This window comes from Primulina huaijiensis, chromosome 6, assembly GCF_012295235.1.
Source record: "Primulina huaijiensis isolate GDHJ02 chromosome 6, ASM1229523v2, whole genome shotgun sequence".
Taxonomy (NCBI): domain Eukaryota; kingdom Viridiplantae; phylum Streptophyta; class Magnoliopsida; order Lamiales; family Gesneriaceae; genus Primulina; species Primulina huaijiensis.
Genome location: NC_133311.1, coordinates 22076514 through 22097128, shown reverse-complemented (window position 1 = coordinate 22097128; position 20615 = coordinate 22076514). Strand labels below are relative to the sequence as shown.

The 20615-nt window shown below is 35.4% G+C and overlaps 4 protein-coding genes across 6 annotated transcripts; 2 read left to right on the top strand and 2 right to left on the bottom strand.

The window, feature by feature from the left end:
- Positions 1–749: 749 nt before the first annotated feature.
- Positions 750–3130, top strand: LOC140978358 (heavy metal-associated isoprenylated plant protein 7-like). The gene is made up of 5 exons (XM_073443314.1): positions 750–979; positions 1103–1328; positions 1583–1809; positions 1940–2027; positions 2444–3130. The coding sequence occupies exons 1-5, from the start codon at positions 971–973 to the stop codon at positions 2890–2892; spliced, it is 999 nt and encodes a 332-aa protein (XP_073299415.1). The 5' UTR covers positions 750–970; the 3' UTR covers positions 2893–3130.
- An 857-nt stretch (positions 3131–3987) lies between these two features.
- Positions 3988–8324, bottom strand: LOC140978354 (probable serine/threonine-protein kinase At1g54610). The gene is made up of 7 exons (XM_073443311.1): positions 7486–8324; positions 6609–6893; positions 5614–5931; positions 5006–5233; positions 4829–4929; positions 4632–4755; positions 3988–4418 (listed from the first exon to the last, which is right to left on the bottom strand). Exons 1-7 carry the CDS (start codon positions 7816–7818, stop codon positions 4086–4088), a joined length of 1722 nt encoding a protein of 573 aa, XP_073299412.1. The 5' UTR covers positions 7819–8324; the 3' UTR covers positions 3988–4085.
- Positions 8325–11965: 3641 nt separating this feature from the next.
- On the top strand, positions 11966–17010 carry LOC140978353 (uncharacterized). Of its 3 annotated transcripts, XM_073443308.1 has the most exons (8): positions 11966–12171; positions 12290–12333; positions 12595–14217; positions 14335–14586; positions 15669–15749; positions 15900–15999; positions 16167–16375; positions 16741–17010. In XM_073443308.1, exons 3-8 carry the CDS (start codon positions 12970–12972, stop codon positions 16795–16797), a joined length of 1947 nt encoding a protein of 648 aa, XP_073299409.1. In that variant the 5' UTR covers positions 11966–12171; positions 12290–12333; positions 12595–12969; the 3' UTR covers positions 16798–17010. The 3 variants fall into 3 exon arrangements, with proteins under 3 accessions (XP_073299409.1, XP_073299410.1, XP_073299411.1); XM_073443309.1 differs by lacking the exon at positions 12290–12333; XM_073443310.1 differs by lacking the exon at positions 12290–12333 and having other exon boundaries at positions 11994–12018.
- Positions 17011–18757: 1747 nt separating this feature from the next.
- Positions 18758–20596, bottom strand: LOC140978596 (uncharacterized). Its single transcript, XM_073443781.1, has one exon. The coding sequence runs from the start codon at positions 20561–20563 to the stop codon at positions 18878–18880; it is 1686 nt and encodes a 561-aa protein (XP_073299882.1). The 5' UTR covers positions 20564–20596; the 3' UTR covers positions 18758–18877.
- Between the last annotated feature and the right edge of the window lie 19 nt (positions 20597–20615).

Sequence of the window (20615 nt, the reverse complement as noted above, 5' to 3'; positions counted from 1 at the left end):
GTAACTGTTGAATAATATGGGCCAACAAAAAATGGACCACCAACGGGCCAGCCCCAAAATTTAAGAAACGGATGGATTTTGGATATATAATATCACCCAAAAAAAAAAAACACAACAACAACGAAGTGCCAGATAATAAAAATATTTCAAAAGTCCAAAGAAAACTGAATTTTAAAATTTTAAATAAATAGTTTCAAAAAGTAAATGCCAGCCTCTTCATACACCATAGAATCACCCAAACAAACCAACAAGACATTAAATCAGGCTATAAATTTTCCTCCAAATCATATAACGACCTGGCTTAATGATTTCCAAGGACCCCATCCATCTACTCTGTGTGGTTTGGTCCCCTAAAACAAAGCTACTGCATCCGATTATCTTGGACCTCACCGAAGTGCAATGCAATTACGAAATAATACTTTCGTCTCTATCAAATATATAAATTTGTTTGCTTTTTCGCACGTGTTAATAAAACCATCAATGAAACAAGTTTACAGACAATATTCATATTTTTTCTTAACAATTTATTTAGAAAATGATTGCAAGGTTTTCATGAAGACTTGATTAATAAAAATATTATTAGTAAAAAAACAAGAATTTTAAACCACTTTATTTCAGTATTGGAGTAGGACAAGACTAAAAACAAAACCATTATTTAAAAAAAAAAAGACATACATGCTTTTCATTCCTTTTTTTTTTTATTTATTTTATTTAAAAAAAGACAAGACAGAGAATTGATATGAATCCAGCACAATTTCCCCCGTCGGCTCGAGTCTCTTGCCACAGTACTATTTCTCTCTAAAGAAACTATTTACTGCGTATGCAATCCCGTGCGAGTGTGTTCGGCCAAGAAAGCGAAGAAAGAAAAAGGAAAAGTACAAGCAGTGCAGTTGTCTCTGTTTGAACAATATATCAGAGCGACTGAGCTGTATCATCCATCCTCCACTCCATTTCAATCAACACCTGAGTAATGGGAGAGGTCTTATTGGTCCATCCGCTGTCATCTCTCCGCGCACCATTTTTATTTGAAGAACTCTGTAAACCGTTGTGTTAATGCATTGCTAACTCGTTTATTTAATTGTGCGGTGTGTGCTTCATGCAGGAAGAGAAGAAACCCGAGAAGGCCGCGAAGCCGGCGGGGGAGGGAAAGAAAGAAGGAGCCCCCAAGACTGAGGAAAATAGTAAGGATAAGATGAAATCCGAAGAACCCAAGGCGGCGGAGCAACCACAGCTGCCTCTTCCGCCGCCTCAAGAAATCATCTTGAAGGTTTACATGCATTGTGAAGGATGTGCTAGAAAAGTCCGCAGATGTCTCAAGGATTTTGAAGGTAATAATAAATGGATTGTACATTCTTTGTTTTTGCTAGTCCTTCATATTTTCACTAAAAGTCAGTTCCTTTCCCCAGACATTATTTGAAATTCGAAGCGTTTTCTTTTCTGGTCTTACGGATTTCTCTGGAAATCGGACCATTGATAAAAAATAATTATAATTCCCGTATATTTCCCGTTTCTTGGTTATTGTCACACAGATAGATTGTCACTTTGTATAATTTTTTAAAAAAATTTCTTTTGGGGGTTTCAGGAGTCGAGGATGTGATAACAGATTGTAGGACCAGTAAAGTGGTTGTGAAAGGTGAAAAAGCAGATCCACTCAAGGTCTTGGAGAGGGTTCAGAAGAAGAGCCAGAAGAGCCACCGCCAAGTGGAGCTTATTTCACCAATCCCGAAGCCACCGGTGGAAGACCACAAGAAGCCTGAAGAAATTATACCAGAGGTGGCCAAATCTGAAGAGAAGAAAAAGGAGGAAGAGGTTTGCTATTCATTTTTCCACTTAATTTGTTTTCTTTTACTTGATGGGTTATTTTTATTTTTCTTTTTCTTTTGAAGTTCATAATTTGTTGGTCGTTGGATTCATGTAATTTGTGTTCTTTTTGTTCCAGCCTCCTGCGGTCACAGTCGTGTTGGGGGTCTACATGCATTGTGAAGCTTGTGCTCAGGAAATCAAGAAACGTATTCAAAAAATAAAAGGTGCGATTTTATTTTATTTTGCTTAATAAGTGGAAAAATTAACAAATTTTTATGTTGTGTAAAGTTTTCATAAATGTTGTGCTGATTTTGCTTTGATTACCCTTTTAAGCTGTGTTTGTAAAGATCAAAGATCCTTATTCTTTACTCTTTTTGCATCTTTGAGGTAAAGGAATTTGATGATTCTATGTTATTCGTAATCAGCGGCAATCTTTATACATTTTTTTTTATATTCTAATATAATATAATATCCTTTTCATTAGATTCTGTTTCCAATTCTTTCAAACTAAGGTCAGTTCAAACTTTCTTTGTTTAATATCGTTATATTCTTCACCTATAGAATCATCGGCAACCTTGGTTCCACCGTGAATTAAGAATTGTGAATCGCATCTAACAGATTGAATGTTCTCCATGTGTAGGAGTGGAAAGTGCAGAGCCAGACCTAAAGAGCTCACAAGTGACAGTGAAAGGTGTATTTGAACCCGAAAAACTCGTAGATCACGTGTGGAAGAGAACAGGAAAACGCTCTGTGATAGCGAAAGTGGAGCCAGAGATGAAACCGGAGGAAGGGAAAGAAGTGTATAAAGCGAAGAAAGTGGAGGAAGGAGAAAAAGAGACCAAGAAAGTTGAAAAAAACGAAGAAATAGAGGAGAAAAACAGCGGTGTCGCCCGAAACTTTTTTCCAGCAGAGGCAGGAGTGGAGGAGGATTCGAAAATGGAATTCAAAAGGAATGAATTTTTCCAGAATTACCATCGGAACCAACAGGTCTATCCTCAAAGGTTTGCACAAGAATCGTACGCAGCGTATCCTCCTCCTCCTCCACAGATATTCAGTGATGAGAATCCAAATGCATGCTTTGTTATGTAAATGTTGGGAATCATTAGGGGCAGAGTGAGATTCGTGTCCTAAGCTATTGACATAATATTATGCTCTACATGTGGTCGTGTGTAATGTTTTCATGGTAGAAAAATCTAATTGGGGCGTGTGGAATTTTGCAAGGCATGGTTCCTTTCAGGCTTTTCCCATATTTGTCGCATACTATGAATAATATTATTTTAAATTTGTGTGGTATATATTTAAGTTTTGGCAGAGTACCTTATTTTTTGTCTGTCTTGATATGAGCCTGGTTGCTATGTAAAGACATCTCTTTTTCGTCCTTTACTGATGGAAATGGTGGAGATAGCACGTGATCAACGAAACATGCCAAGATGGGTCAACTGAGTGCTGTTGATCATGAGAAGTTTTAACTTTGTGTTACGCTTTTTTAACGATAATTTCGATTTCAAATGATATAAATTTTGGATGCTTTCAACCTCTGTCATAAGCTAAGCTGAACATGGACCTCAACTTTGGCGTTCTTGAATCGGTCAATACTAGAACAACATTCGTAATATGAGATTTAGTGTTCGAACAAGGGAACAATTAATACAATGCAAATGGCATGCAAGGTGGAAGTCCAAACCAACTTCTTTTTTGTAAAATTTTAATTTACACGACATAGTTTTTATCATATCAAAATATCAAAGACAATTTATTTGATCGATCAATTAATTGTTTTATCTATTAACTTGCTCTATTTTAGAAAAAAATTATTAATTTCTCTTCTTAACAATGACTTGACATCAAACATCTTGACGATCAACAATCCAATAAAAAAAATTAAAATCGAAAAAAAATTCCAAATGGTTGGATTTAACCTAAAATCATGTTTTAATTGAATCATCGTTCCACACTTGCACAAAATTTCTATGAGATAGTCTTACTTGTTAATTTTAGAAGAAAGATTTTGGTCTCGACCCAATCAATAAAAAAAGTTAATTTTTACGTAAAAAAATGTTACGTTGGATCATAGATATAAACAACCGTTTCATAGAGACATATTCTCCACAGTTTTGTCATTCTTCTAAAAATTTGATATTTTGAAACTACTAAGTTTGGAAGAAACATCATTTTTCTTTAAAAATTTGTTATTCGACCATTGACATGTGATTACACTTGATATGTGATGAAAGAACCACCTAAAAATTTCCCTAAAAAATTTAAATCAACTTCCTCGCTCACTACCTTGGATCCCCAAAGTTCTCCGAAACTGCTCGTCTCCGACCGAACATGAAATCCATCGACCAACCAGCAGATGATGGATAGAATGCGTTGATAAATCTTCGCGAGGGAGCCCTATGGATCTGTTCTGTACTGTTTTTCACCGACATGCTATGACGTAAAGATCTTGATGGCTTGGGATCGAAAATCGAGAAATGGAACGAGGTGTCGGATGCACCAAAAGATACGGGTCCATATGCATCAAAACGCCGGCCAACGGCTCCATCCTGATGTGGTGGTGGGAATTTTTCACTCTTACTTTTGGCCTTGATATCTGACATCATTCTCAAACTCTGCAAAAATATCTCACAAATAAATTTTCCAACTATAATTGTTATAGCGCACAATCAATTTCGTCCAACTCTTACAAGAACAACGAGGCTTAATTGGAGGATACGTATGATTTATTGTATAAAAATGCTTCTTCACATTTTTCTCTTCGATTGCTCTTTCCCCAAAGGAAAAAGGAAAAAATTATATAATAAAATGGTACTTTCTTGACTTACATCTATATTTGATTGAAGTTCTGCATTGGCTTCTGGAGCTGGAACTGCACGGCTAAACTTATCACGAACTCTTGGCTTTCTGTTACCATCTATAGCAATAGGTTTCCCTTCCAAACCACGTAGTCTTCACAAGAAAACATGATTATGTTAGCAAATGTTTATTGATTGAAAGAAAGAAAGAAAGATGAGAGAGGCACCTTCTTGCTTCTTCATCTTTGAGTTTTATGTCCATTTCCTTGCTCGGCGGAAACTTTGGCAAGCTTGATGGCTCACAGGCGTAGGGTTCAGTGGTGAAGAACTAGATGTAGAAATAAAACATCAACTTTTGAGTTGGATTAAGCCTGAAAGTAAAAAACGTTCATGTAAATATTTACCGCGCTATTCAAGGCTTCAGTGGCGGTGCCTCGTTCATCAGGATCAATCTCTAGAAGGGTTTGTACCAGAGCAAGAGAAGATGGAAGGAAATCCTTATAATTCTCTGCTATGCAACGTTTATACGGATGCTGAGGTTTATAAAGAGTTGCATTGGGGAGCCGGGATTTCTTCCAGTAATCGTCAGTTGGAGAACCACATAGTTTAAATATCTTATGGAGTTGCTCGACCTATCGGCAAAAAAGGGGTCAAACAAATCAATATGTAGGATTTTTTATGCACCGAGTCTACGTGAAAAGAATGGATGCATGATCTTTTGGAAATTAAAATCTGCGCAAGGGACAGACAGACTATGGTTGATTTTAGAGGAGCGAGAGACATTTCACTGTATTGGTTTGTACCAATTATTTGTAATGCTCAAATGCAATGTTTCAGATGTTGCACCACACCGAACACGGTATGATTGATGCTACCAATATTCTGAAAAATATTATATCATACAAAATAATTATTTATTTCCGCCTCGATTATCCAGCACACCCTGTTTTTTCCAGTTGTATCAATAGGAAGTTAAGTGTAACTGTCCACAAATAAACAGAAACAAAAGTACCTCAGTACGTCCCCGTAATATTGGCTTCCCAGCAAGCAACTCGGCCAGAATGCAGCCAGCACTCCACAAATCAACACCAACCCCATAATAATTGGCACCAAGCAGAAGTTCAGGAGGACGATACCATAATGTTACAACACGACTTGTCATTGGTTTCTTACGTTCTGGGTCAAAGAAAGAGGCTAACCCAAAATCCGCTATTTTAAGGTTTCCTTCGTTGTCAATTAGCAAATTTGAGCATTTAATATCACGATGTAGGACACCCTTGCTGTGGCAATGCTCTAGACCAGAAAGTAGTTGCTTCATAAAGCATTTAACCTGTATCAGGGAACAAAAGAAACTTTACATGAGAAACTTAAATACGACCAAGTGTCATATATATTCTATGAAAGATTCTCCCAATAAGAAAAATGGACATATAAAGCAAGCTGCGCATGTGCAATGGTAAGTTTTGAGGCAATTCTCATGAGAATCGACAAATCCATTAGACAAAAAGGAACGTTCAGAATTTATAGATGAAACAGAAGATAGAGACAACAAGCACTTTGCACTATATTTATCACATGGACCGAGAAAACAATGTCATAAATCCAACGTCAAAATGAAGATTTTGAAAACTCAGACATTCATTAGACACCAAGATCAATGTCGATTAATTGCTTCTCTTTTTCGTTGTCTTTTCTAGAAAAAAAAAAGTCAGCTAATAATAAAAATCACGAGAATTGAACATCATCTTCAATAAAGATTAACATTCATGTAAAATGCTTAACAAACCACTAGAAAACAATAGCCTCGGATATCCAAGCCTCTAGGACTTGGGATCAATAACCACCAAGATCAATCGATGTTCAAAGCATCCAAAGAGCACAATGTGCAAAGTAGAAGATCCCTAACTGCTAGTCAACCTTTTAAGAAACAGCATACTGATTGAATCGATGAAACAAAATAATAAATTAAAAAATGGATTATTTTTGTTTCCTTCCGAACTTCATCACCTGGGGCTCGGTGAACTTGACACTTTGGACAGCAGCCAGGCCTGTAAGATCATGCTCCATGTACTCAAAAACAAGGTAAAGACTACAAGACATTCTGGAAATAACCAAACCCTCAAGCTTAATGACATTGGGGTGATTCAGGCTCATCAGCACAAGTATCTCTCTCGCCATGAACCGGACAGCTTCTGGTTCCAAGTTGTCAAACCTTACTTTCTTTAATGCCACAACTTTCCCAGTGATCAAGTCCCGAGCTTTATAAACATTGCTATAAGTCCCTTGCCCAATCTGCACGACAGAAACATAATCTGATGATAAAGTGTTCAGTAAGATTTTCCTATCACGCCATGAGTCTATGTTAAGAGGACGCGACAGAGCTGCTCTGGACTACTACTCATAAACCCTCTCTCGTTCTTGGCAGTAGCTTCAAAAAGTTAAGTTCAGTTGGTGCCCCTTAGATAATAGAGGATTATGAGCCTGACTCTGAAGAACTGAAATTAAGATTAAAAAAACTATTCAACTGCCAACCCGACTTAACCAAAAAACCAACAGATCTTAAATAGTTTTTGACAAATTCAGAACGAAATATTAGACCTCCGAGATGGTGTTATACCTTAGTCATAAGAAGGTAAAATTATAAAAAATTTGGTATATACTTTACAACTCCCCTCTCCTCTCACCAAAGTCATTCCATTAGAATGCATGCATCTAGGTAGTGTGGCTTTCTAACAAAGAATTATAGTGTTCTCTAACATTCATGCGGAACTAAGCGTTGCAGCACACAAAACTCAAAGAACTGACCAATGGCCATCAGGTAGGCCCAGCAAAATAGCCAAACATTAAAAATCAAATTTTATTTAAATTTTATGCGGGCAATTACCTTGTCAAGTTTCTCAAAGGTGTTGGCACGGCGGGGTTTCCAGTTATCAATGACAGTGCCAACTGCGTCCTTCAGCCAAGCTGGCCACCCTTCTCCAGCACCGCGCACACCTCTTCTCAGCCTGAACTCAACCGCCGGCGCCGGCTCTGAAACGGGAATCACTTCTATCTTTTTCTCCACCTCCTTCTGTCCACTTTCCGCAACGACATCGTTCTGCGCCTTAACGGCGTCCGCCGCCTCTGTATCCCGACTTGCATCATTTCTCTGCTCCTGAAGAGAACTCCGGTCAACCTCTCTTTTCCCGGCAACCCTTTTGCCAAGAACACACCCCATAACACAGAGTTATCTCAACTCATTATCCGAAAGTAACTTCAGCGCACCCCGTTCCATTCATGAAGAAAAACAAAAAACACGCGCATACACACACCAAAAAGATCAGAGTTGGAAAAATAATCTTTTGCTCTCGAAGCAAATTTCAGCTGCTCATTTCATTTATTGTAGAAGTAGAAGAACACCACAAAAATTCGGGGAAAAAAAGAATCTTTTTTTAAGCAGTTAGAAACAACGCCGCATTTATTGCTCACTCTGCAGTTTGCGCTGATGCAAATAAGGTGCGATAAAATAAATTTTCAAAAAAGACAAGAAAACAGAAGAAGAAAAACTCGGAGTAGTCTATTCATTCATGAACACGAAAAACCAGCTAGATGAGTAAAAACGATTAAAAAATACAGAAACGACCAATTGTGTAATCGTATGTAAACGTGCATTTAATGCTCCATTGGAAGTTTGCGTGTGAGTTTGTGAAAGAAAATTAATGTCCCGGAAAATAAAAATTCCATTTACTTATGTGAAGTTACTGCAATACATTGATACATTGCGCCCGGGTGGAGAGAAAAGTTCAAAGGCTGTTCTTTTGGTGGGGGGGTGGGGGCGGGCATATGTAATATCCCAAAAGATCAGGTCTCTCAAGAAAAAATATTTGGCCTTTTCTGGATTAACTGATATTGGTCTATAATTTGTATTTTAGTAATATTGGTTGAATGAATTTTAAATAAGTTAATAAAATTATATTTTTATCATTAATAAATAAAGATATTAAATATATTATTGTAATTGTGTATTCAATTATTTGATTGATGTATGATAAATAATTGATAATTTGATTGATGTGAGATAAATAATCAATAAATAAATTTACAATCAAACATCTTCTAAAATAATTCAGTCTCATATTAACAACTAAACACTACTTTATTATATTATTAAAATTGAAGAGCTCATATTTAAAATATCTGAGTTTTGCTTCAATGTATCTTTTTTTATAAGCCCGAAATATTCATCTTGTCGAACTATAAAAATCTTTCTTGTTTAATAAAAATAACATCAAAATCTAGTTTTGCAAATTTGTTCCAGAGTAGGTCTCTTGTGAGACGGTCTCACGAACTTTTATCTGTGAGACCGGTCAACGCTACCTATATTCACAATAAAAAGTCATATTCTTAGCATAAAAAGTAATATTTTTTTATGGATGATCCAAATAAGATATTTGTCTCACAAAATACGACTCGTGGGCCCGTTTCACACAATTTTTTGCTTTTGTTCCGATACATATCCTAATAGATTTTTTTATCTTTATTTATATTTTTAAATTTTTATATCAAAATTCACACCTAGCATAAAAATTAATATAAAAAACCATTTTAAAACTTTTTAATTTTTTTATAATCTTTAGATTTTTAAAACAAAAATAATTTAATAGAAAAAAATTTAACATATATGTATGCATATCATGTATCAAGAGACATTATTGATTATTTTATTAATTAAATTTTACTTTTTCTGTTTTTGAGATTGAAAAATGAAATTTATGTAAAAAAAATATTTTTAAAAAGTACAAAAATCAGAAAATTTAAAATTTAATTTCTTTTTTTTATTTTTTTCAAAACTTATTTAAAAATAAAATAAAAATAATTTTTTAACAATATTATTTATAAACTATGCAAACAAATAACATGTGCATAGAGACACTGGTATATAACCTACTTGATCTGTCAATACAACAACAAATTAAATTTACATATATAGCTCTCTACATTTTCAAAATAATAATATCACTACAGTTAAAAGAGTAAAAAAATGAGGAATCTTTCGCACGACAGAATTTGCCTTTCTCAAAATAACTAAATAATTAATAGTATTTCATCTTTAAAAAAATATTAATTAAAAAATAAATTTAAAAACTAAAAAAAAAATAATACAAATAATTTAAGAGCCGCTCAGAAGAAATTAAATTCCACCTACCTCGCCCGACACTATTTAAGAGACTTTGTTGCTTCGTCGAAAATTAGTGCAACGGGCGATTTAAGCTAGTAATAATTAGTAAAATACCACTTGAAATCTCTTGTTCGAAATCATTGTTCCAAATTTTTTAAAAAATATTTTATTGTTTTTAAAATTTAATATATTATTCCTTTTTTCTTTTGATAATGATGATATTATATTTCGTATACATGTTACTTATAAATGAACGACACAAATCTAAGTGTAAATTTAAATAATTCATAGTTATAAAAATCCAAATATCAGAAAATTAAATTACTTTTTGTATAAAAAAGTTACACGACAGATTCAAATAAGTTGGAAAAAAATTACATAATTAATATAGAGTTGATGATCGCCCTAACGAATCATTTTCCCTCCCATGCACCATTAAATACGTGTGATTAATTCATCAATAAAATAACTTATATATAATGAAACATGATTTTAAAAATAATAATTTTATGCACTTGTTCAGAATTAATATATATATTTGTAAAGTTTAGATGATACTTAATTATTGGTTACAGATTGGGCGTTGACAGATAAGAGAATGGAAAAGGACATTGCATAGAATTGTAGTGCCGAGTGCTCATATTGTCCCCTTTAATCATTCGGTGCGCATTCATAGCAATGACCAAAGGAACCGATATTCACTTTTCATTTGTTTATATATATCCAAATTTGTAGCTTAGATTTTTGAAAATCTAGTCAAAGAAAACTTGTATTAGTTGAAAATCAAGCAATAGTGGGGTCAATAATTAATTCATTCTCTAAAACATTCAATTAACTTTATCCGATGAGACTCAAATAAATATATATAGGAAAAATATGAATTCCAACTCGAGATATTGTCTTAAATTTGAGATTTTTAATGTCAGATAAACCACAAGTGATCATCGAAAAATCAATACATACAAGTGGGGAGATAGAGTCTTTGTGTCATGAGACGCAGCATCGGCGGTCGACTCTTGCCCACGGAACCTGTAGTTAAACTGACAGTTTCCGATTCTTTGAATTGCGGCCACACCAATATTAATGTAAATAAATTTCTTCGAGTTAAGTATGAACATTAATCTCCAAACTCGAACATAACTAGTTCGAATTAATCATAATATATCAGATCGAGATCGCTTTGGAATAAAGAAAACGCGCAACCAAATAGTTGTCTCTCGATGTTACATAAGTGTTTTGCCTCAAAAGTGGAATCCAAAGTTGTCGGCATCAAGACTCCAAGACAATTAAAAGCATAATAAGATGCATGATCAATACAATTGGTTAGTTCGGGGATCTTGCTTATATCAATTTGATGTAGATATATCAAATATGTACGTACACAATTATATATATCTCACTTTCAACAAGTGGGAAAAAAACAACTAAATAAATATTAAAAGATAAAATCTCAATAGACAATTCTCGGAGAAAGAAGTTTGAAAGACATTGTGTTGGCTAAAGAAGAGGATGTAAATAAAGATACAATTCCATTAAGTTTCTTACCTTGGTCACTAAACGCCACTTCATACATCAATTAATACTAGTAAATTCTTGCATGCAACATGTACCCATAATTAGTATAAGTAGGTCTTTGGTGAGATGGTTTCACATATTTTTATTCGTGAGACAGATCAATCATGTTCGTATTTACTATAAAAGTATTTTTTTTACTTTTTCAAAGATGACCCAAATAAAATATATGTCTCATAAAATTGACCGGTTAAACTATGTTACAAAAGTTTTTGTGAATTAAAATTTAATATAATAATGGCACTAAGATAATATATAGACTCGATAATTAAAAAAAATGTCTCATTTTTGTGTGGATGAAAATGAAGCAATCGGAAGTATAAAGGGATCATGTCTATATACATATATCATATCTTCATTCTAAAACTCTTTCGATACAAAGCTATATTTAGAGCCACGACTTCCCATCCCCCGCTTACAATATTAAGAATTGACAGCACAAAATAACATTTAAAAAAAAAACATTTCCTAAACATTTTTTATTTTTTAAAAATAAATAAAATATTATGAATTATGAAGAATTTGTTATAAAATTTTTATTTATTTATGAAGTTAAAAGATTGATGATAATAATAATAATAATTATTATTATAATCGAAATCACCATGAAACAAAACAGAATATAATCATACAGTAGATAAAAAATTCTTGGATGTTCTCATACATTGTAATGGGAAAAATTCCCAGGTGCGTGCCCGTTGGATTAATAGTTTGATTTGATTCTCCGAGATTTAGTCTTTCTGATTTTTCCTGGCGTTGATTCATTAGCTCCGGTTGCGTTTTAGACTTTATTTACTGGGTTGAATTCGTGGTCCTTTTGGTGCTGTATGAAATGTGTAGGTATGTGCAGAATATTGATTGATTTCGTGAAAGATTAATTATCGATATTTCTGGGTACTTTCAATTTCATTCTAAGATTTTTTTGGGTGCTTTTCATTTTAATTTACTTCTGTTTCAGAGTCATTAGAAGTCAAGATCATTTATCCGTTAATTTCCCGAGAGGTTATTTCCTTGTATTTTCTTCTTCTTTTTTCTTTTTTTTTTTTTGGAAATTATTGTACTCTATCCAGAACATGGGCTAGCATTTCATTTATGCATGATCAATGTTTTGTTCCGCCTATTTACTTAATCTAATTCGTCTGGAGAGAGGACTAGTTTGGGATGCTGATTATGAAACCAATTTTCTGATTTCTTTTCCAAATACATTTGATATGCAGTTCCACTGTATTACTGCCAAAAATTGATTTGTTTCGCTATTTTCAGGATAGAATGTGATATCGCTTCCCGAATCAATGACTCCTCGCTTTTCCTTTTTGTGGCAGTGAAGAACATGCTTATCATGTAACTGGCTCTGCTTCATTGGTTACTCTGCATTTGAGATTGGATTATAGATTGTTATGCATTGTATTTCATATATTCATATCGGGTTGTCCATGATAAATTCTAAAATTCTGTTGGGTGCATTACTTGAATGATTAAGTTGGGTATTTTTAGCTCCCATTAGCCGATGTTCTATAGGAACTACATAATGTTGTCTGTTGGGGAATTGCAAGATTATAACCAGCAACGTAATGTGGTAGATTAAGTAAGATCGTCTGAGGTAGCGAGAAAAAGTACAAATTATTAGCTGAGTTGGTCATGGGCTTGCCTCAAGTTCCGTCTTGTAAGATCGTTGAAGAAGTGTCAACATCAGTAAGCACAGTCATGGATATACCGGCTCGATTTGTTGGTGTAAGTGGCCGTGATATGAGTGGAATGCACGTCGGGAACTTGAGTAATAGGATGCCAGGGGATTCTTCAAGCACCTCTTCTTTAAGGGAACATGGGAAGGATTCTGATATTGTTACGTTGCGTAAGGGTGGTACATCCAATACACACATGTTGAGAATTGAATCAACCAAAAACTGTTGCTTACATCAGGACAGCGGAAAGTTCATGCAAACTCCCATTTCTAGGATTGTGGGTTTTAAATCAAATGCATTAATTAACCAAACCAATCAGTTGGAAGACACACAGTTAGATAATGGTTATTTGTCATCTAGAATTAGCTCTTCTTGTGATGCAACCGATTCCTCAAGTTCCATGGTCAGGAAACGGCTGTTGTCACCTTTGAATGGAATACTTTTACCTGATAGGTTCAATGGTGAACCTCTAGAAATTGGGAAATCAATTTTTCATAGTCCTCCCCACTTTAGAGGTGGTGATTATAATCTGACTCTGATGGAGAATAAAAAAGCTCACTTAAGCAACTTAGACTATGATAGTCCTCTGATATGGTTGACATCTAACTTTTCAAGAACCAGTATGGTACATGAAGAGGAGTGCGAAAGGAACTCTAGTATTATCACAGATGGGCCTCTTCTTGAGAACCATGAATTTCGATCTCAAATTCTATCATCATCTCTTCATGGGTTTGGATGCTATAGAAAATCGATTGAAACACATTCCAATAGCGAAAGAATAGATATACCCCACGAATGTGTTACCTCTTCGCAGTTGTCTTTGTCGCCTCTTGGACCTAGATATCGTGGAAGGATGAGAAATTCCAGAGGTTGTGGTGATCCTAAGAAAGAGCTTTTCGAGAGCTATATAACCTTCAAGGATATGGAACAATCTCTTGAAGGAACCATCTCAAGTGTTTTATCATCTCATAAAGATGAGAATGGTGTATTGCCAAGCAACATTCTTGAGGAAGTTTTTCCAATGAACTTTGACCAAATTACTACTGATAGCATGACAGTCATACCAGGACAGAGCCCGAAACATGCAACTTTGAATGCCAAACCAGGCAGAAGTCTAGGAGAACTATCAGTTCGAAGGTCCTTGGTGGGTTCATTTGAGGAGTCACTGTTATCTGGTCGATTAGCTTCTGGGATTGTGAGACAGGTGAATTACTTGTTTAAATTATTATGTACATACATTTATTAATATTTGAATGTGTTGTAATTATCAAAATCTGAGCACTTCACTCACTACTTTTAACATATTGCACGCCACATGCAGAAATTAGATGGTTTCCTTGCCGTTCTAAATATTACTGGAGGACGTTTTTCATCTCATCCACAGAAGCTTCCATTTGCAGTTACAAGTGTGGATGGAGATAATTACTTATTGTACTGCTCCTCAATAGATCTTGCAGGCGGCCGTTTACCATCTAATGAATGTGAAGGCCCAAAGTTAAAGAGAAGTCTCAGTGTTAACAGCTCCTCCAATGAAACACGTCTGAGAATACCCATGAAAGGCCGCTTACAGTTGGTATTATCTCTTTAACATAATTGATTATGTTTGTTAGTGTTACTTCGATGTCATCTTAACAATGTTTCTAGTGCAGTGGAATGATTATTGGAACTATTAAAGTGAAAATTTGTGAATAGTGAAGGCTATCATGAGAATAAGGCATGCATGACCCTTTTGTAAACTACAAAAAGACTATTCATTGTGCTCCAGCCCTTTATAATTTCGTTAGCTTATAATTAATTTTTTAGAATAAGGAGATTACATTTCCCTATATTTATTCCACGAGAGGAGTTTATCTTGTTTTAGTGATGGTTTCCTTGGTAAAATGTTTGTATACCTGGTGCAATCTTGCGGCGATAGAAAGTCCTTTGTTGGAGTTCTTGTAAACAGAACCCACTTGAAACTGGTGAATGATGGGCGTAGGGTCCAAAAGGTGTCTGATTAATTTTTTAATGCAGACTAGAATAGTTTATTTTATAAGCTCTGGATGTAACATGCCATCATTCCCAATAATTTTTGAAGAGTCTGAACAACATAAATGGAATTCCCAATCCCCTGCCATTTATCAGCTGTGAATGGAGTTTCTCCAAACAGTAAGTGTCATTTGTTCTCAGAATTCAATCGACCAACTCCCTAGTCGTAGACATGTATTTCCCCTCATTGCATTAAAGTGGGTGAAAATTTATGCACATTTTCAACAAATGTTACCGTACAACCTTCCTGAAAGGATGTAAATCATGTTAATTACTTGCATTCACTCGAGCTTTCTCGGTGTCTATGGGAAGCCAAAGGGACTGTGATTGTTGGACTCTTGGCCTAAGTAAGTACAAAAAAAAAATGTCTTCGTTTTTTGTGTTTTCCAAGTGATTTACAGGTTGGTGACTTTAAGATCAAATATCATATCCATTCCCTCCCGAAGAAGAATGTCTATGCTTATGACTTTGCTGTGACTTAGAGACTTGTCCTAATTATTTTGTAACTTATTATCATGTCACTGATGCTAAAATATTTTGAAAAGTTTGTTAAACACCCAGTATAAATGATATGGAAATCTGTTAAGGTGATTTTTCAAATCTAAAAATATGATTTCTCGAACACAGGTCCTCAGCAATCCAGAAAGAACTCCAATCCATACATTCCTCTGTAACTATGATTTGAGTGATATGCCAGCTGGCACAAAGGTGGGTCTGAATGTTATGATCTAAAACAACATAGAAAGAATGTTATGATCTAAAACAACATAGAAATCTTTTTCTTTTCTAACTTGTTGAATTCTTCAACAATCGTATGTCAATCATAAGTCAATTATTCTCATTCTTTCAAATTTATAGACATTTCTTCGCCAAAAGTCTACTTTAGCTGTGGATAGAGGCCAACAGAAAGACTCTGGTCTGAGAAATGAGGGCACACTTCCTTCGATATCAAAATCAGGTGTTGATTCTTTACTAGATTGTTGAGGTCTTTGGAGTTAAAATTCTTAGGATATTTGGTATTGACAATTGAATAAATACTAATGGCATGGATGATAATCTATTATTAATCTGTTGATAAGAGCGGATTTCTGTGTAACCCTTCAAAGGCTAATAAAATCAGTGCAGGTTCTGGTGTTCTCCGACATATACTACATCTTCGTTTTTTGTGCCCCCGCCGAAAGAAATACTCAAGGGATGCACAAAAATGCAAATCTGGACCATCCTCTTATCCTGCTAGGAACAGTATTGACATTGAAGGAGACCGGCGTTTCTACTTGTATAATGATATGAAAGTGGTGTTCCCACAACGACATTCAGACTCTGATGAGGGCAAGGTAATGCCTTTTAGTGTTTACTGGATAAGATTCTTAACATAGAAGCATGAAATTCGTTTGTGTAAATGTACTCAAGGACGGAGTTATGAATTTAGGTAAGGGGTCACTGAACATATTTTTATTGGATGCGAGTGTGTTTTTAGAAAATTTGTACATGAAACTTGAAATTCTTTTATTTGTAATAAACTGCCTGTAGTACCCCCTCGTTGGATCCGCTTCGAGAGTTGATGTTTCCTTAGTTGACGGGATTTAGTTATAAATTCTTGCTTTGGCATCCATTCTTTGTTCTTGATAGACTACTTGGCAGCGAGCCTATTTGGTTGAATTGTGTCATGAATTTATCTTAATTTGCTTTGATGATGCAGTTACAAGTGGAATATCATTATCCCTCAAATCCGAAGTATTTCGACATCGATCGGTGAGACACATTGGTGGATCATCTCAAATTGGTTCGTTTGTACAGTTCAATAGATGCACTTCTGTCTCACATGTAAATACATGCTCCTCATCTGGCTTTCATCATGCTGTAATAATTTGTACATGTTAATAATTATTCTGGAAAAAAAAAAGGAAATAAAGGAAACAACTTATAAAAAATAATTAATGGAATTATCTGCGGATGGGTGAGATTCTTACATCATCGTCTATTATATATGGCAAACCCCAACATATTTCAGAATATACCATATAAAAATTAGTGCATTTAAAAAGAAAATGATGCTGTATTTAATCAAGTTGAAGATGATAGAAAACTCAATCATTAAACCAAACTTTCGTATGAATGTATTAGCACTATATTCAAAAGATTTAATAGTGACCGTGTGAGAAATATAAAATAGGGATAAACTCTCGCAAGTAATTCCCTATAAAAGGGAGTATATATTATGTCAAAACTAAAATATTTTTAACTCAGCTGGCCAAAAACTATACAACATAGGTAATTCGTTACCAACTTTACTTTAGCTGGATGTAAAGTTCAAAATAAAACTTGTGATTGATTTATTACAACACTTCATATATACAAATTAGCCCTGCTTGATATTTGAAATTAGTCTTTAATCTGGCATTCAAAAACTCATAATAATCTTAAATTATGATGATATGGACAAAATCCCAGCTACTAAAACTCAAAAAATCTTCATGATATCCAAAATATTACTCAGAATTTTGGCTATAGCAGCAACCGAAATCCCAGCTACTCATGATATCCCAAATATTACTCAGAATTTTGGCTATAACAGCAACCGTTGCTGCTGCTGCGTGTATTGTTCTCACAAGCAAGCAAACTGTTGTGGTTTATGTGTTTCAAGTCGATGCGCATTATAGCTATATTCCCGTTTTCAAGTTAGAACCATATCCAATTTTTGATACTATAACCAAGATATTTTATGACGAGTTGATGATTTTCTTGCAAAATTGCATAGCATGTGCCTGTTCTGTTGTATCTCTGTTCGCAATTTTTATCTTTGTAAACAAGGCGGTGAATATGAAAAATTACTGTACAATTTCACACACACGCATACGATCATTAACGTATATGCAGTAGTTATAATAAAGAATTACTGTACAATTTCACAGACGATCACATGTTTGAAAAAAAAAAAGATGGATAAATGAAGTGTTTTGAAAGTTGTGATCACAGATTGTTCGTTGTTCCAAAAAAATTAGAAAAAATTAAGAATTTTTATTTAATGAAATTCAATATGTTGGGTTCTACGTATTAAATAAATAAGAGACGAAACGAAACTTAACTTTAGTAAATAAAACAAAAAATATGTATTTATATTTATATTGGTTAAGTGAATCATCGAGTGGGATAAAATTAAATAATCTCTAAAGTTCCACAGCAGAAATATATGAATATAATAGATTTATACATAATAGATTAAGTGCACAAATATAATAAAGAATTCCACGGTCAACCAATGCACCAAATGGGACATATAAAATGAATAAATTTCCAGAGCAGAAGAAGACTCGAACATAGAGTTCGAGATTTGTTTCCGAATGAATGATCATGCAAAAAATACCAAAAAATGATGCATCGGATATATAGCAAACAAGATTGTCAATCAATATCATATGGGTTCCTATATTGTGAGACGGCCGAGTCCGACACTTTTTGGCATAGAAAGTAACTTTTCATGTATCAGTTGTAAAAAGGTAAGGAATACAGCAAAGCATGAGCTAAAACTGATGCGATTCACTAAAAACAATTGCATTTTGGTAGAAAAACAAAAGTCTGTACCCTCGAGTTAGCTCACCAAACCAAGAAATTTAACATCAAACAATATTTCATCAATAATTAGTCTATAAACACTTGTTTTTCTACTGCAAATTCTAACAAATTTATAAACAATACAGAAACTGACAGAATCAAAATTAAAAAGATAAAAGAATTAGCAAACTATTGTACATACAGATTAACAGTATTGATCCACTGACTTGTCATTTTGGTCTATGGATCCTTCAATATGCTAGTTTCTCCGATCATCGTTAAATTCAATGCTTTGCAAAGACTCCCCATAGCTTGCCACGGCCAAGACTGTCGACCAGACTCTTAGCACCTTCAACATCCAAATCAACAAGTTTCTGCAAATAATCGCCAGCACGGGCCGCCACCATTTGTTTCCGGCATTTCTTTGAATGCACAAGCGATGCTAATGTAGAAAGAAGAAACTTTTTATCCAAATTTTGAACTGAAGGATCCAAGAGTATAACCACCGAGACAATCCCTTTTTCCTCCTTCCTTAAAATCTTCCTATTTCCGGCATAATTCATCAATGTCGATAGTGCCTTTGCCGCAGCCTCTTTCTCCTCAACCGCCTTACCATCCAACATTTTAACCAGGGGTGCAATGCATCCTATTTCTCCCAATTCCTTTTTTGTTTTACTAGAGTAAGCCAAATCGTACACAGCTTTTGCAGCTGCAATTCTCACCCTCATCGCCCCAAAACTCAGCGCTCCAACTACGAGGTTCAGAAAACCATTTGCAGCAAGGAATTCGGCGATATTAGAACATGATGCCAGTGTCCTTACAAACTGAACAACCACTTCAAGATTCTGGGCTGTGGGAGCAGAATCCAATAAAATTTTCAGGTTCTCGATCCCAACTTCCCTTGCAACAAACAGCTTCAGATCATCATCTCCGGAGACCAAATTACATAAACATCCAATTGAATTTTCCAGGGCTAAAGCAGTACCGGAGTTACACAACGCTAACAAGGTCAAGACAGCATTTTCCTCGACAAAGTTCTCTTTAATTTCCGTGAAAACAGATAAATTACGCAAAACCACGGCTGCCACAGCCTGCGAAATTAGCGTCCCTTCTCGACAAATTTCCAACAGAGACGAAATCCCTCCTCTGGACCCAATAGCCCTCGCATTCTCCTTCGAATTACTCAAAGCTATAAGGGCAATGCATGACTTCTCTTTCGCGAAAATGCTTCCGGATTCGAGAACCCGCAGCAAATTATTCAACAGGACCAAACCCTCGGCCAACAAAACATGCTTGCTCGAGTCCACGGTCGAGATTTTAGCGATAGCAGTCACAGCTCTTTCCTTTATTTCAGAAGAAGAGCTGGAATCCAGTAACCTTACCAGCACAGGAACTATGCCTTGCGCCACCGCAATCATAACATTTTTATCGTCTTCCTGCAATAGCCCGAGAAGCAAATCAAGTGTCGAGTTCTTTGACTCGGTGGACCCGATCTGAAGTCGGGTCGTCAAGTTCTTTGCCTCGGCACGAACAGACTCCCGTCGACTTGAGTCGACAACAGACATTGAACTCGAGACACTTTTCCTATGCTCGGAAGCTAAAAAATTACCACTCCTGACAAGCACTCCGAGGTCATTGATATGTGCATCGAGTTTCGCCGACAAGGAGTCGATATCATTCTGGGTCTTCAGCTTCCCCCCCTGCAGTGTGGATTCGTGGCAAAGCGAAGAGAGAAAAGCCGCGGCGGAGCAGGTGGCGGAGAGGGATTGGAGGAGGTCAAACGAAAGCGGGTTCTCGGCGGCGGAGGAAACAGATATCTCTGATAGACGGGTTTCAAGAGTGGCAAGTTTGACTTTAATCAGAGACCATTTTCCCTTGAAGATCTGAACGTGGGAGATGGAATCGAGTAGAGAACGTAGGAGAGCCACAGTGTCCGTGTGTATGGGCTCTTCCTGTAGTGATTCTTTCATGGCTGTGGCGGGTGGGGGGAGGGGACGAGGTACTGGGTAGGATAAATATTTG